Source organism: Zea mays, chromosome 2, assembly GCF_902167145.1.
Source record: "Zea mays cultivar B73 chromosome 2, Zm-B73-REFERENCE-NAM-5.0, whole genome shotgun sequence".
Classification (NCBI taxonomy): Eukaryota; Viridiplantae; Streptophyta; class Magnoliopsida; order Poales; family Poaceae; genus Zea; species Zea mays.
Window position 1 is genome coordinate 170,796,727 of NC_050097.1, and position 15,691 is coordinate 170,812,417.

General features: G+C 50.7%; 1 protein-coding gene and 1 pseudogene across 2 annotated transcripts; both read left to right on the top strand.

Moving 5' to 3' along the window:
• The first annotated feature begins 6,548 nt into the window (after positions 1-6,548).
• On the top strand, positions 6,549-8,544 carry LOC103644048 (uncharacterized). Its single transcript, XM_023301751.1, has 5 exons — positions 6,549-6,790; positions 6,867-7,053; positions 7,178-7,345; positions 7,529-7,610; positions 7,719-8,544. Exons 1-5 carry the CDS (start codon positions 6,549-6,551, stop codon positions 8,237-8,239), a joined length of 1,200 nt encoding a protein of 399 aa, XP_023157519.1. The 3' UTR covers positions 8,240-8,544.
• A 233-nt stretch (positions 8,545-8,777) lies between these two features.
• LOC103644049 (myosin pseudogene) lies at positions 8,778-9,737 on the top strand (annotated as a pseudogene). Its single transcript, NR_163419.1, has 4 exons — positions 8,778-8,979; positions 9,077-9,212; positions 9,327-9,456; positions 9,597-9,737. The product of NR_163419.1 is annotated as a myosin pseudogene (transcript).
• The last annotated feature ends 5,954 nt before the right edge of the window (positions 9,738-15,691 follow it).

Genomic DNA, 15,691 nt, shown 5'->3' on the forward strand with positions numbered 1-15,691 from the left:
ATAGTTGCCAAATATGTCGGGGGTAAACACAAGGGGTCAAAGACTTGTGTTTGGGTACCCAAGGTGCTTGTTTCTAATGTCAAAGGACCCAAGACCATTTGGGTACCTAAGAACAAGGCCTAAACTTGTTTTGTAGGTTTATGCATCCGGGGGCTCAAGTTGGACCATCGATAGCGGATGCACAAACCACATGACTGGGGAGAAAATGATGTTCTCCTCCTATGAGAAAAACCAAGATTCCCAACGAGCTATCACATTCGGGGATAGAAATCAAGGTTTGGTCAAAGGACTTGGTAAAATTGCTATATCAACTGACCATTCTATTTTCAATGTTTTTCTTGTAGATTCATTAGATTACAATTTGCTTTCTGTTTCTCAATTATGCAAAATGGGCTACAACTGTCTTTTTACGGATGTAGGTGTTACTATCTTTAGAAGAAGTGTTGATTCAGTAGCTTTTAAGGGAGTGTTAGAGGGTCAGCTATACTTAGTTGATTTTAATAGAGCTGAACTTGACACTTGCTTAATAGCTAAGACTAACATGGGTTGGCTCTGGCATCGCCGACTAGCCCACGTTGGGATGAAGAATCTTCATAAGCTTCTAAAGGGAGAGCACATTTTGGGACTAACAAATGTTCATTTTGAGAAAGACAGGATTTGTAGCGCATGTCAAGCAGGGAAGCAAGTTGGTGTTCATCATCCACACAAGAACATCATGACGACCGATAGGACGCTTGAGCTACTCCACATGGACCTATTCGGTCTGATGGCTTACATAAGCATCGGCGGGAGTAAGTACTGTCTAGTTATTGTGGATGATTATTCTCGCTTCACTTGGGTGTTCTTTTTGCAGGATAAATCTCAAACCCAAGAGACCTTAAAGGGATTCTTGAGACAGGCTCAAAACGAGTTCGTCTTAAGGATAAAAAAGATTAGAAGCGACAACGGGACGGAGTTCAAGAACTCACAAATGGAAGGATTTCTTGAGGACGAGGGCATCAAGCATGAGTTCTCTTCTCCCTACACGCCACAACAAAATGGTGTAGTGGAGAGGAAGAATAGAACTCTACTTGACATGGCGAGGACCATGCTTGATGAGTACAAGACTTCGGATCGGTTTTGGGCGGAAGCAATCAACACCGCTTGCTACGCCATCAACCGTATCTACCTTCACCGAATCCTCAAGAAGACATCCTATGAACTCCTCACCGGTAAAAAGCCCAATGTTTCATATTTTAGAGTCTTTGGTAGCAAATGCTTTATTCTTGTTAAAAGAGGTAGAAAATCTAAATTTGCTCCTAAGGATGTAGAAGACTTTTTACTAGGATATGATTCAAACACAAGGGCATATAGAGTCTTTAACAAGTCCACTGGACTAGTTGAAGTTTCTTGTGACATTGTGTTTGATGAGACTAACGGCTCTCAAGTAGAGCAAGTTGATCTTGATGAGCTAGATGATGAAGAGGCTTCGGGCGTAGCGCTAAGGAACATGTCCATTGGGAATGTGTGTCCTAAGGAATCCGAAGAGCCTCCACAAGCACAAGATCAACCATCTTCCTCCATGCAAGCATCTCCACCAACCCAAGATGAGGATCAAGCTCAAGATGATGAAAATGAAGATCAAGAAGATGAGCCACCTCAAGAGGAGGACAATGATCAAGGGGGAGATGCCAATGATCAAGACAAGGAAGATGATGAGAGTCCAAGACCGCCACACCCAAGAGTCCACCAAGCAATACAACGAGATCACCCTGTGAACTTCATAAGGGGGTAACTACTCGATCTCGTGTTGCTCATTTTTGTGAACATTACTCATTTGTGTCTTCTATTGAGCCATACAGGGTAGACGATGCATTAAGGGATTCAGATTGGGTGTTGGCTATGCAAGAGGAACTCAACAACTTCACTAAGAACGAGGTATGGCATTTAGTTCCACGTCCTAACCAAAATGTTGTAGGAACCAAGTGGGTCTTCCGCAACAAGCAAGATGAGTATGGTGTGGTGACAAGGAACAAAGCTCGACTTGTGGCCAAGGGTTATTCACAAGTCGAAGGTTTGGATTTCGGTGAAACCTATGCACCCGTAGCTAGGCTTAAGTCAATTCGTATATTACTTGCCTATGCTACTTACCATGGCTTTAAGCTCTATCAAATGGACGTGAAAAGTGCCTTCCTCAATGGACCAATCAAAGAGGAGGTCTATGTTGAGTAACCTCCCGGCTTTGAAGATAGTGAGTACCCTAACCATGTCTATAAACTCTCTAAGGCGCTTTATAGGCTCAAGCAAGCCCCAAGAGCATGGTATGAATGCCTAAGAGATTTTCTTATCGCTAATGGCTTCAAAGTCGGCAAAGCCGATCCTACTCTCTTTACTAAGACTATTGAAAATGATTTGTTTATATGCCAAATTTATGTTGATGATATCATATTTGGGTCTACTAACAAATCTATATGTGAAGAGTTTAGTAGGATAATGGTTCAAAAATTCGAGATGTCTATGATGGAGGAGTTGAAGTATTTTCTAGGATTTCAAGTCAAGCAACTCCAAGAGGGCACCTTCATTAGCCAAACGAAGTACATTCAAGACATACTCACCAAATTTGGGATGAAGGATGCCAAGCCCATCAAGACACCCATGAGAACCAATGGGCATCTCGACCTCGACACGAGAGGTAAATTCGTAGATCAAAAGGTATACCGGTCGATGATATGATCTTTACTCTATTTATGTGCATCTCGACCGAATATTATGCTTTCCGTATGCATGTGTGCAAGATTTCAAGCCGATCCTAAGGAAGTTCACCTTAGGGCTGTAAAACGAATCTTGAGATATTTAGTTTATACTCCTAAGTTTGGCCTTTGGTACCCCAGGGGATCCACTTTTGATTTAATTGGATATTCAGATGCTGATTGGGCAGGGTGTAAAATTGATAGAAAGAGCACATCAGGGACTTGCCAGTTCTTGGGAAGATCTCTGATGTCTTGGGATTCTAAGAAACAAAATTTTGTAGCTCTTTCTACCGCCGAAGCCGAGTACATTGCCGCAGGCCATTGTTGTGCGCAATTGCTTTGGATGAGGCAAACCCTTAGGGACTATGATTACAAATTAACCAAAGTTCCTCTCCTATGTGATAATAAGAGTGCAATCCGCATGGCGGATAATCCCGTTGAGCACAGCCGCACTAAGCACATAGCCATTCGGTATCGCTTTTTGAGGGATCACCAACAAAGGGGGATATCGAGATTGCATATGTTAGCACCAAAGAACAATTAGCCGATATCTTTACCAAACCACTAGATGAGAAAACTTTTACCAAACTTAGGCATGAGCTAAATATTCTTGATTCTAGGAACTTTGATTGACTCCTTGCACACATAGCTCATTTATATACCTTTGATCATCTCTTTCATGTGCTATGACTAATGTGTTTTTTAAGTGTATTTCACGCTAAGTCATAGATTGAAAGGGAAATGGAGTCTTCGGCGAAGACAAGGCTTCCACTCCACTCCATCGAAATACTCATCCTTCGCCGTCGCTCCACACCCCTCTCCAATTTGGTATCATCTTCACTCCTATATTATTTACCAAAGCGGGAGAAAGTTTGAGTAAGGGCTTATATTTTACTCACAAATATCCGTTTTTGGCAATTCATGCCAAAGGGGGAGAAAATATTAGCCCAAAGCAAAAGGACCGCACCACCACCAATTTCAAAAATGTAGTCTTTCAAATTTGTATTAAAAGAAGGTTTTTCAATTAGTATCTTATTTTTGATAGAAATTTGAAAATTGGTATAACCTCTTTCAAAATTAATATCTAAAACCCTCTTGAACACTAAGAGGAGAATTTGATTGAGGAGGAGTTTTGTTTAGTCAAAGGAAAAACATTTGAAACAGGAGGAGAAAATTTCAAAGCGTGAAAATGCTTCTCAAAATCTTATTCATTTACCTTTGACTATTTGCAAAAAGACTTTGAAAAGAATTTCCAAAAGAATTTGCAAAAACAAAACAAGTGGTGCAAGCGTGGTCCAAAATGTTAAAAGCATCCATGCATATCTTATGAGAATATATATTGGTTTAATTCCAAGTAACCTTTGCACTTACCTTATGCAAACTAGTTCAATTCTGCGTTTATATATTTGCTTTGGTTTGTGTTGGCATCAATCATCAAAAAGGGGGAGATTGAAAGGGAAATAGGCTTACACCTTTTTCTATATGATTTTGGTGGTTGAATTGCCCAACACAAATAATTGAACTAACTAGTTTGCTCTAGATTATAAGTTTTACAGGTGCCAAAGGTTCAACACAAACCAATAAAAAGTCCAAGAAAGAGTTCAAATAAAAAGAGCAAAAGACAACCCAAAGACAGCCCTGGTCTGGCGCACCGGACAGTGTTCGGTGCACCAGGGAGTTCCATTCCAAACTTGCCACCTTCGGGAATTCGGGGAGGCCGCTCTGCTATAATTCACCGGACTGTCCGGTGTAGCACCGGACTGTCCGGTATGCCAAGCGGAGCAACGGTCGTCCACGCCAACGGTCGTCTGCAACGCTATAGTGAACAGTGAACAGCGCACCTACGCGCAGAAGTCAGAGCAGGCGCCAGAAGGCGCACTAGACAGTGAACAGGACCTGTCCGGTGCACCACCGGACTGTCCCGTGGCCCCGTTGTCAGAAGCTCCAACGGTCGAAACCCAACGGCCTGGTGATGTGGCTGGCACCATACGATAGAAGCCTTCACCAACGGTCACTTTGGTGGTTGGTGCTATAAATACCTCCCAACCACCACACTTCAATGTATCCAAGTTTTCAGCCATCAGACCTCATACAAGAGCTCTAGACTTCACTCCAAGACACAAACAAAGAGATCAAATCCTCTCCCAAGTCCGGAATCACTCCAAACAAATTAGTGACTAGAGAGAGAGACTTTTGTGTTCTTTTGAGCTCTTGCGCTTGGATCACTTTTCTTCTTCCTCTATTCTTGTTTTCAACTCACTTGTAATCAAAGCAAGAGACACCAATTGTGTGGTGGTCCTTATAGGGACTTAGTGTCCCGTTTGATTGAGAAGAGAAGCTCACTCGGTCTAGGTGACCGTTTGAGAGAGGGAAATGGTTGAAAAAGACCCGGTCTTTGTGACCACCTCAACGGGGAGTAGGTTTGCAAGAACCGAACCTCGGTAAAACAAATCACCGTGTTCATCCGCTTTATTTCTTTGTTGATTTGTTTTTCCTCTCTTTCGGACTCGTTTATATTTCTAACGCTAACCCCGGCTTGTGGTTGTGCTTAAACTTTATAAATTTCAGATTTGCCTATTCACCCCCTAGGCGACTTTCACCATCCCACCAGTCGTGCCGCTACAGGGCTCGAACACGTCCCCTCTGAAGGCCATTCCTTCGACCATGCTGCTACAGGGCTTCGGGCGCACCTCCAGTAGCAACATCTGTACGCCTGGGTTTCCTCCTTGTGATTATAAAAGGAGGGAGTCAGGGGGCCTTCAGAGGGGGAGGGACACGACACTTCACGGCTCACTTCACTCCTGATATTAACGTCGACCTTAATCACACTTAGAGACTTGGGACCTGCTCTTTACCTCGACTAGCTTTTATCCCTTACTACGAGCATCTAGGTGCAAAATAATATAAATATTACCCCTCGTTAGAAAAGCAGTGCCTTCTCTTGCCTGAACCCGGATAAATCTTGTGTCTTCTTGCATCATCTATCTGGACCGGAGCATGTAGCACAAAAATTACTTATTGGTTAAGACCCTCACGTCAAAACACTGATAATATCCACCAATGTAGCTTAAGTCTCTCGTATGCAGTCAATCTATACTACCTATTAAGGCTGCAAGGGGTAGGCTGCCTCCCCTGGTTCTGCCCTCGGTGAATCTACACCGTCCAATGACTTCTGTAAATCTACACCGTCCGCCCCTGCTTACGCCCACGTTCGTCCTCGTCTCCACGCCCACGTTCGTCCCCCGCCTCCCCCTATCCCACCCCGCGTGAGCCGCCGCCCCTGCTCCCCCTGTTCGCACCCGCCGCCCCTGCTCCCCCTGTCCCGCGCCGCGGTGACAGGATTCGAGAACACCCCTGCGGACGCGTCCAGGATTCAAGGCCTCCCCCTCCCTTCCCCTGCCCTCACTCGTACGCCGCCGCCCCCTCCACCGCCGTCGTGCGAGAGGGAGGAGGGACCTCTGGATCTCCGTGGGGCGTGGAGGAGTGGGACGACGCACGCGGAGGCAGCCCCGGTCGGTTGCTGCTGTATCCGTCCAGGATCGGGGGAATTCCAGGAGGCAGGTGAGCATTGCGTCGCGGTTCTTCTTCGTCTCCCTAGCGACGACAACACTACTGTTTTGCGCCTGGATTCAAGTGGATTGGGTTGGATCGGGTTAGTCATTACTCATCAGTCGAGTCCGGTTCTAGACTGAGGTTGTTCGTTCGTTCGTTCGTTCCGTGGACGGGCTTCGCGGCCGAGCAGGTCGGGTCTCAGGCGAGCGCAGCATCGGCGAACCCCGATTCCTCAAACAGAAACTAGGCGTGCGCCGCATTTGCGAGATGAGAGCCACTGCGCCGGCCGCCAGGAGATCATCGTGCGTCCGTGCTGGGAGCCAGGTGCCCCAGCCCTTCCACCTTCCACGGCTCCACGCCTTCGTTTGCAGCGCGCAGCGCGCCCGGCCACCGCCCTCCGCCGGCGCTTCGCCTCCGCGGCCGAGCGGCACCGCCCAGGCCCCAGGCACCCACACCGGCACTGCCCAGGCCAGGCCTTGGCTCTGTCTCTACGGCCAGCTTGTGTATCTGTTAGTCAGCTCTCTCACCTACAGCTTCCGTAGCCTCCTAGGCTTGTAGCTATCATAAACTCTGTAACTCTTGTAGCTACTGTGATTGTGCTTGCTGTGACCATCCTCCTGTTCGATGGAACCGTGCAGTGATGTCCAACAGAGACGAGGTGTCTGTTGTTGTCAAGTGCTTGCGGCTTGGCGCCGCCGAGTACCTGGTGAAGCCGCTGCGCACGAATGAGCTGCTGAACCTTTGGACCCATGTGTGGCGGCGGAGACGGATGGTAAAGGGCACTATGCTGACTCACCTTAACCTCTGCGTTTAGAAGCATGCTCTAGGCTGAGATGCTCGTAGGCGTTGATGTACCGCCGTGAATTATTCTTTAAATCGAGTGCTGGTGTTGGCAGCTTGGTTTGCCCGAGAAAAACTTCTTCAATGACAACTTCGAGTTGGTGCTCTCAGAACCTAGCGATGCCAATACCAATAGCACCACCCTCCTCTCAGACGAGACCGACGATAGGCCTAAAGGAAACACGAATCAAGAAACAGGCACCTCAAAGCAACTTGAATACGAGGTAATGAACCAAGCACCCATTTGGAAGATTGTTGCAGTCCAGTTTTTTTGTTTGTCTAGATGTTTCCAGTTCTGTTGTTTGATGTTGCCACAAAGATCTGCCCTTTTGGCTCTATGTTGTATGTTGATGACATGCTAACAATATACTTGTTTAAATGCCCTTCCACTTCTTTGCGTGTTTCAGTCTAATCCTTCAGTTGCTGAGCCCGACCAGAGAGAAAAGATGGAGGGTGTTCCAGGCTCTGCCCTAGATGCCAGTCAAAAATGTAAGATGTTTCAGCCGGACCTTTGTTCTGCCCTGGAATATCTGGTCTTGTATTGTTAATCACCTTTATTTCTCTATCTGTTTTCTGATAAATTATTTTAATTGCCAGCCTCTCCGAGAAGAGCGTTTTCACGCCCTATAAAAACTAACCTGAGGGTTGCCGAGTCGTCTGCATTTCTAGCATATGTCAAGTCAAGCACCCCAGCCACCAGCTCATTTGACAGCGAATTACAAAGGGGTGGCAGCCGATTAGATTCCTTGGATAACCAGGGTAATTGCTCTAGCGCAACCGATAGAAGTGACACCGGTACTGATGTAAATATTCGGAACAAAGAAGCTTTTGAGATGCCTGCGCAGTACCCTATGGTATGGTTTTCTTCCTCTAACATGCATATGGAGCGAAGCAGCGAAGGCCATAATGATACTTCAGGAACTCCACCTGCATACCATTTCCCATTTTATTATCCAGGGATGGTAGAGCACAACATGGCACTTTCGTCGGCGCAAGATTTTCAAGCAAACATAAACAATGCTCAAGCACATACACCGCAAGAAGGCACATTTAAGATTTGCCATTATGCAGGGGAGGTTGGTGAATTCTGTCTTGTTTTATCTTTAAGCTATTTCTAATCTTCAACATCCTCCAGATCTGCAAGTTTGCCCATTCAATAGTTGATTATATACTAATTTGCTGTTGTAGCTCTTCTATATGCAACATGATAGTGGTCCTGATTGGCTGATTTTCATTCCAGGTGACATATGATACAGCTGGGTTCCTGGAGAAGAACAGAGATCCACTACACTCTGAATCGATCCAACTACTATCATCATGTAAATGTGAACTTCCAAAACATTTTGCCTCTGTCATGGTTGCTGATTCTCAGAATAAATCAAGTCTGTCATGGCATTCAGTAATGGATACACAGAAACAAAGTGTTGTCACGAAATTTAAGGTACTGATTCAAATCTTCCATTCTTTCATCTTCACAGTAAATATTGTCAAAAATGGTTCTCTAGATCTCTATGCTTTTGGTCTATATAAGTTGTATACAGTTTCTTGGTAGTTCTTTTGATTCTTTGTTCATAATAATACCTTAATGCCTTATCATTCTTATATAAAGTTGTATTACATTTAGCCATCCCAATGCTCTGCTGTGTATTCAGCCTCAACTGTTCAAGCTGATGCAGCAGTTGGAGAGTACAACCCCACATTTTATTCGATGCATTCAACCAAATAGCAAACAACTTCCCAGGTTATTCGAGCATGATCTTATCTTGCACCAGCTTAAATGCTGTGGGGTGCTTGAAGTTGTCCGGATATCAAGAACATGCTATCCAACTAGGATCACTCACCAACAGTTTGCTGAAAGGTTGCTAATTCGTAGAATCTGACTTCAAAAATTTACTTGTTTTATTTTGTTTGATACTGTGCGTCACTTGACTTGCTATTTGTTCAATAATACACAGATATGGGTTTCTTCTCTTGCGTTCGATTGCATCTCAAGACCCACTTAGTGTTTCAATTGCTGTTTTGCAACAGTTGAACATCCCCCCTGAAATGTATCAAGTTGGCTACACAAAATTGTTTTTCCGTACAGGACAGGTACAATGCAACGACCAGCTGCACTAGCATACAAAATGCTTTAATAGTTTGGTTTAATTTTCGATCACAGCTGCTATATTTTATGTGTGGTTTCTAATCTTGATTATTCTGTAGGTTGCTGCACTGGAAAATGCTAAAATACAGATGCTTCATGGAACCCTCCGTATTCAGAAACACTTCCGGGGTATGCATTCTCGTTAGGGATATCAACGACTCAAGAAAGCAGCAATGAATTTGCAATCATGTAATATACTTCATTTTCTTTTTGTTCAAAACATTTCTGAATTCTAATACTATGAACATCTATCATACTCTTCCTATTTTAGTTATCGGCTGACAAATGCTGTTTATTTTATCTTATTTTCTTGACTTTCCAAACTGCAGTTATACGTGGTGAAAGAGCAAGAATACACTTTGATAATCTTGTCAAGAGATGGAGGGCAGCTGTTCTAATACAGAAGTACACTAGGCGTCGACTTGCAGCTAACATGTTTAATGATCAACTAAATCATATCATTCTTCTTCAGTCTGGTAATTAATATGATAAAAATTGGCATATTAACATTACCCTAGAGTACTGGATCTATCTAATCATGTGTTATCATATGTTGCTGCAGTGATGCGTGGGTGCCTGACTAGAAGGAAATACAAGTGCCTGCAGAATGGAAAGGAGTCAAAGGCCAGTCACAACATAGTTCCAGGGGAAACAAGGAAGAATAATGCTGAGTCAAGAATAAGCCATGTGAGTTTTATATCAAAAGATATCTACAGTTTTATCTGTTCTAATCTTCTAATGCGGTAGCTGCATGTTGATTTCATCCAGTACTGAATGAGAAGTAAATATAATCTAAACCAATTTGCTACTGCTATACTAGAGAGAAGAAGGTCTACTCGACGGCGATACTAGAGAGAAAAAAGTCATCGAACCGCCTTGTCGTCGACGAGGCCACCAACGACGATAACTCCATCGTCGCATTGCACCCTGACAGAGGTTGCAGCTCTTCCGCGACGATATTGTGCTCCTCAAGGTCTTATATTATATGGCTAATCTGAGCTTGTTGCAGCAGCTTTGGGATGTTGAGCTAATTTAGCATATTGTATTATCACGTGACCGATCTCTGTGTGTTCGATCTGAATTCCGTGTATTTGGAGTGCAGACCTGTTAGAAATAAACTTTGCTTTTATCTCAAGTACTTGCTGAAGTGTTTAATGTTGTAATTTGTTGTATTGTTTGAGAACTTGAGTATGCTGAGGCAGTGAGGGTATTTGGGCTCCCTCTGCTTTGCTGCTGTAGTGTGTAGATTTTAGAAATTTACCAATTCACATTCGTACACCATTGATTCATTTGAAGGTAGTAGTAATCTAGATTTCTTTTATTGCTTGCTTCAGTAACATATTTTAATATACTTGGTGTCGGGGACCATAATTAGGGGTACCCTCAAGACGCCTAATTCTCAGCTGGTAACCCCCATCAGCATAAAGCTGCAAAGGCCTGATGGGCACGATTAAGTCAGGGATCAGTCCACACGAGTGACTCGATCACGCTTCACCCGAGCCTAGCCTCGGCCGAAGGCAGCCGACCTCGAGAGACTTCCGTCTCGCCCGAGGCCCCCTTTTTATGGCGGACACATCACCGGCTTGCCCAAGGTCTTGGCTTCGCTCAGAAGCAACCTTGACTAAATCACCACACCGACTGACCAAATTGCAGGGGCATTTAACACAAAGGTGGCCTGACACCTCTATCCTGACACGCGCCCCCGGCAGAGCCGAGGTGACCGCCGTCACTCCACCGCTCCACTGGCCAGTCTGACAGAAGGACAGCGCCACCTGCGCCACTCCGACTGCAGTGCCACTCGACAGAGTGAGTCTGACAGGCAATCAGGCCTTGCCAAGGGCGCCACGACGAACTCCGCTCCGCCCGACCCCAGGGCTCGGACTCGGGCTAAGACCCGGAAGACGGCGAACTCCGCTCCGCCCGACCCCAGGGCTCGGACTCGGGCTAAGACCCGGAAGACAGCGAACTCCGCTCCGCCCGACCCCAGGGCTCGGACTCGGGCTAAGACCCGGAAGACGACGAACCCCGCTCCGCCCGACCCCAGGGCTCGGACTCCGCCCTGGCCTCGGCCGAACGACCTCCGCCTCGCCCGACCCCTTGGCTCGGGCTCGGCCACGGCAACTGAAGGCAAGACTCAACCTCGGCTTCGGAGGAAACCCCACGTCGCCCTGCCTAGAGCACAGACCGCCACGTCAACAGGAAACGTCATCATCATCCTACCCCGAATCGACTCGGGTCACGGAGAACAAGACCGGCGTCTCGTTCGGCCAGCTCCGCCAGAGGGGCAATGATGGCGCTCCACGAGCTCTATGACGACGGCGGCCCCCAGCTCTCTTACGGCAGCAGGACAACGTCAGCAGGGACTCGACCGCTCCAACAGCTGTCCCTCCATCAGGCTCCGCCGCACCTCCGATAGCCACGACATCACGCCAGCAGGATGCCCAGATCTCTCCGGCTGCCACATCGGCATGTACCTAGGGCACTAGCTTTCCCTCCGCTAGACACGTAGCACTCTGCTACATCCCCATTGTACACCTAGGTCCTCTCCTTACGACTATAAAAGGAAGGACCAGGGCCTTCTCAGAGAAGGTTGGCCGCGCGGGACCGAGGACGGGACAGGCGCTCTCTTGGGGCCGCTCGCTTCCCTCACCCGCGTGGACGCTTGTAACCCCCCTACTGCAAGCGCACCCGACCTGGGCGCGGGACGAACACGAAGGCCGCGGGACTTCCACCTCTCTCACGCTCGGCTCCGGCCGCCTCGCCTCTCCCCCCTCCGCGCTCGCCCACGCGCTCGACCCATCTGGGCTGGGGCACGCAGCACACTCACTCGTCGGCTTAGGGACCCCCCTGTCTCGAAACGCCGACAGTTGGCGCGCCAGGTAGGGGCCTGCTGCGTGCTGACGAATAGCTCCCCGTCAAGCTCCAGATGGGCAGTCTCCAGCAACCTCTCCGGCCCGGGACGGTGCTTCGTTTCGGGGCTCTCGAGTTCATGTCCTTCGACGGCAGCTACGACATGATACTTCTTCCACCGCCGTGCGACCACGACAATGGCGGCCGACAACCCGCCCGCCGGCGGCGGAATCGACGACGTCTTCCCCGCGTGGTGGAAGAGCTATATTCGGGCTTGCTCCGTTCTCTCCCCCGCCAACGGAGGGGAAGGCGGAGCCGTCAAGGCCAGACGGAAGGCCGCGCTTCGTCAGCCGTCGAGCGAATCGACGCCCCCGACGCCCCGACGGAAGGCACGCCGGACGTCGACCTCGTGTTCGAGACGGAGGCGAGCGCCGTCCCCCCGCGGCACGCTGACCCTGAGCAAGAAGACGACGCCGGCGCGCTCGCGGAAAGCCTGCAGGACGTCGCCCTCGAACCAGAGATGACGGCGCAACCAGTCCCCGATGTGACTACGTCGCTCCTCGTCGACCAAAAGGTAACGACTAACTCCCATCTTGCGTCATTTCGACTCGGCCTCCACCCGCCAAACGACCTCGATTTGGCGGGCGCTCTCATTGAGGCGAGTGCAACCCCACTGAGGTTCTGTATGCGGTCGCCTTGGGACCGACTGACGGACGTCTCGACCTACGGGCCCTCTGGGTCCGAGGAAGATGACGACCCCAGCATCGGTTGGGATTTCTCCGGACTTGGCAACCCCAGTGCCGTGCGGGACTTCATGGCCGCATGTGACTACTGTCTGTCCGACTGTTCCGATGGAAGCCGCAGCCTTGGCGACGAGAGCTGCGGCCCAAGCCGCGAATGTTTCCACATCGAGCTAGGGAATCCCACCGAAGGCAACCATCTTGGCATGCCGGAGGATGGTGATCTCCCTAGGCCGGTGCCTCGCGCCGACATCCCACGGGAGCTAGCTGTGGTCCCCGCTCCGGCGGGGGGTTACGACCCACAACTCGAGCAAGTCCGTGAGGCGCAGGCCAGGCTCAACGAGGGAACGGGAGCGCTTGAGCCGATCCGTCGGGACGTCGGACAGGCATGGGTGGGCCAACCCCTGGCCGGAGAAATACGTCATCTGCCCCAAGGTCTCCAGCACCGCGTCGCCAACGACGTCAGGATCAGGCCGTCGCCCGCATCCAGCGGGGTCGGTCAGAACCTGGCAACCGCAGCAATGCTCATCCGCGCGATGCCGGAGCCGTCAACCACCGAGGGTCGGCGAATCCAGGGAGAACTCAAGAATCTCCTGGAAGGCGCCGCGGCCCGGCGGGCCGAGAGCACTGCATCCCGAAGGCAAGGATATCCCTCGGAACCTCATGCCGCGACTTCCCGATTCATGCGGGAAGCCTCGGTCTACACCGGGCGCACGCGCAACACCGCGCCTGCGGCCCCGGGCCACCTCGGCAACGAGCACCATCGACGCGACCGTCGGGCTCACCTCGACGAAAGGGTGCGCCGAGGCTATCACCCCAGGCGTGGGGGACGTTACGACAGCGGGGAGGATCGGAGTCCTTCGCCCGAACCACCCGGTCCGCAGGCTTTCAGTCGGGCCATCCGACGGGCGCCATTCCCGACCCGGTTCCGACCCCCGACTACTATCGTAAAGTACTCGGGGGAAACGAGACCGGAGCTGTGGCTCGCGGACTACCGCCTTGCCTGCCAACTGGGTGGAACGGATGACGACAACCTCATCATCCGCAACCTCCCCCTGTTCCTCTCCGACACTGCTCGTGCCTGGTTGGAGCACCTGCCTCCGGGGCAGATTTCCAACTGGGACGACTTGGTCCAAGCCTTCGCTGGCAATTTCCAGGGCACATACGTGCGCCCCGGGAATTCCTGGGACCTTCGAAGCTGCCGGCAACAGCCGGGGGAGTCGCTCCAGGACTACATCCGGCGATTCTCGAAGCAGCGCACCGAGCTGCCCAACATCACCGACTCGGATGTCATCGGCGCGTTCCTCGCCGGCACCACTTGCCGCGACCTGGCGAGCGAGCTGATGGACATCGCCACCAAATTCGCCTCTGGCCAGGAGGCAGTCGAGGCTATCTTCCGAAAGGACAAGCAGCCCCAGGGCCGCCCATCGGAAGAAGCCCCCGAGGCGTCTGCTCCGCGCGGCGCCAAGAAGAAAGGCAAGAAGAAGTCGCAATCGAAACGCGACGCCGCCGACGCGGACCTTGTCGCCGCCGCCGAGTATAAAAACCCTCGGAAGCCCCCCGGAGGTGCAAACCTCTTCGACAAGATGCTCAAGGAGCCGTGCCCCTACCATCAGGGGCCCGTCAAGCACACCCTCGAGGAGTGCGTTATGCTTCGGCGTCATTTCCACAGGGCCGGGCCACCCGCCGAGGGTGGCAGGGCCCACGACGACGACAAGAACGAAGATCACCCAGCAGGGGGGTTCCCCGAGGTCCGCGACTGCTACATGATCTATGGAGGGCATGCGGCGAGTACCTCGGCTCGGCACCGCAAGCAAGAGCGCCGGGAGGTCTGCTCGGTGAAGGTGGCGGCGCCAGTCTACCTAGACTGGTCCGACAAGCCCATCACTTTCGACCGGGCCGACCACCCCGACCATGTGCCAAGCCCGGGGAAATACCCACTCGTCGTCGACCCCGTTGTCGGCGATGTCAGGCTCACCAAGGTCCTGATGGACGGGGGCAGCTGCTTCAACATCATCTACGCCGAGACCCTCAAGCTCCTGCGCGTCGATCCGTCCTCCGTCCGAGCAGGCGCTGCGCCCTTCCACGGGATCATCCCTGGGAAGCGCGTCCAGCCCCTCGGGCGACTCGACCTCCCAGTCTGCTTCGGGACACCCTCCAACTTCCGAAGGGAGACCCTGACGTTCGAAGTGGTCGGGTTCCGAGGAACCTACCACGCCGTGCTAGGGAGGCCATGCTACGCGAAGTTCATGGCCGTCCCCAACTACACCTACCTGAAGCTCAAGATGCCGGGCCCCAACGGGGTCATCACTGTCGGCCCCACGTACAAACACGCGTTCGAATGCGACGTGGAGTGCGTGGAGTACGCCGAGGCCCTCGCTGAGTCCGAGGCCCTCATCGCCGACCTGGAGAACCTCTCCAAGGAGGTCCCAGACGTGAAGCGCCATGCCGGCAACTTCGAGCCAGCGGAGACGGTCAAGGCCGTCCCCCTCGACCCCAGTGGCGACACCACCAAGCAAATCCGGATCGGCTCCGGGCTCGACCCCAAATAGGAAGCAGTGCTCGTCGACTTTCTCCGCGCGAACGCCGACGTCTTTGCGTGGAGTCCCTCGGACATGCCCGGCATACCGAGGGATGTCGCCGAGCACTCGCTGGATATTCGGGCCGAAGCCCGACCCGTCAGACAGCCTCTGCGCCGATTCGACGAGGAGAAGCGCAGAGCGATTGGCGAAGAGATCCACAAGCTAATGGCGGCAGGGTTCATCAAAGAGGTATTCCATCCCGAATGGCTTGCCAACCCTGTGCTTGTGAGGAAGAAAGGGGGGAAATGGCGG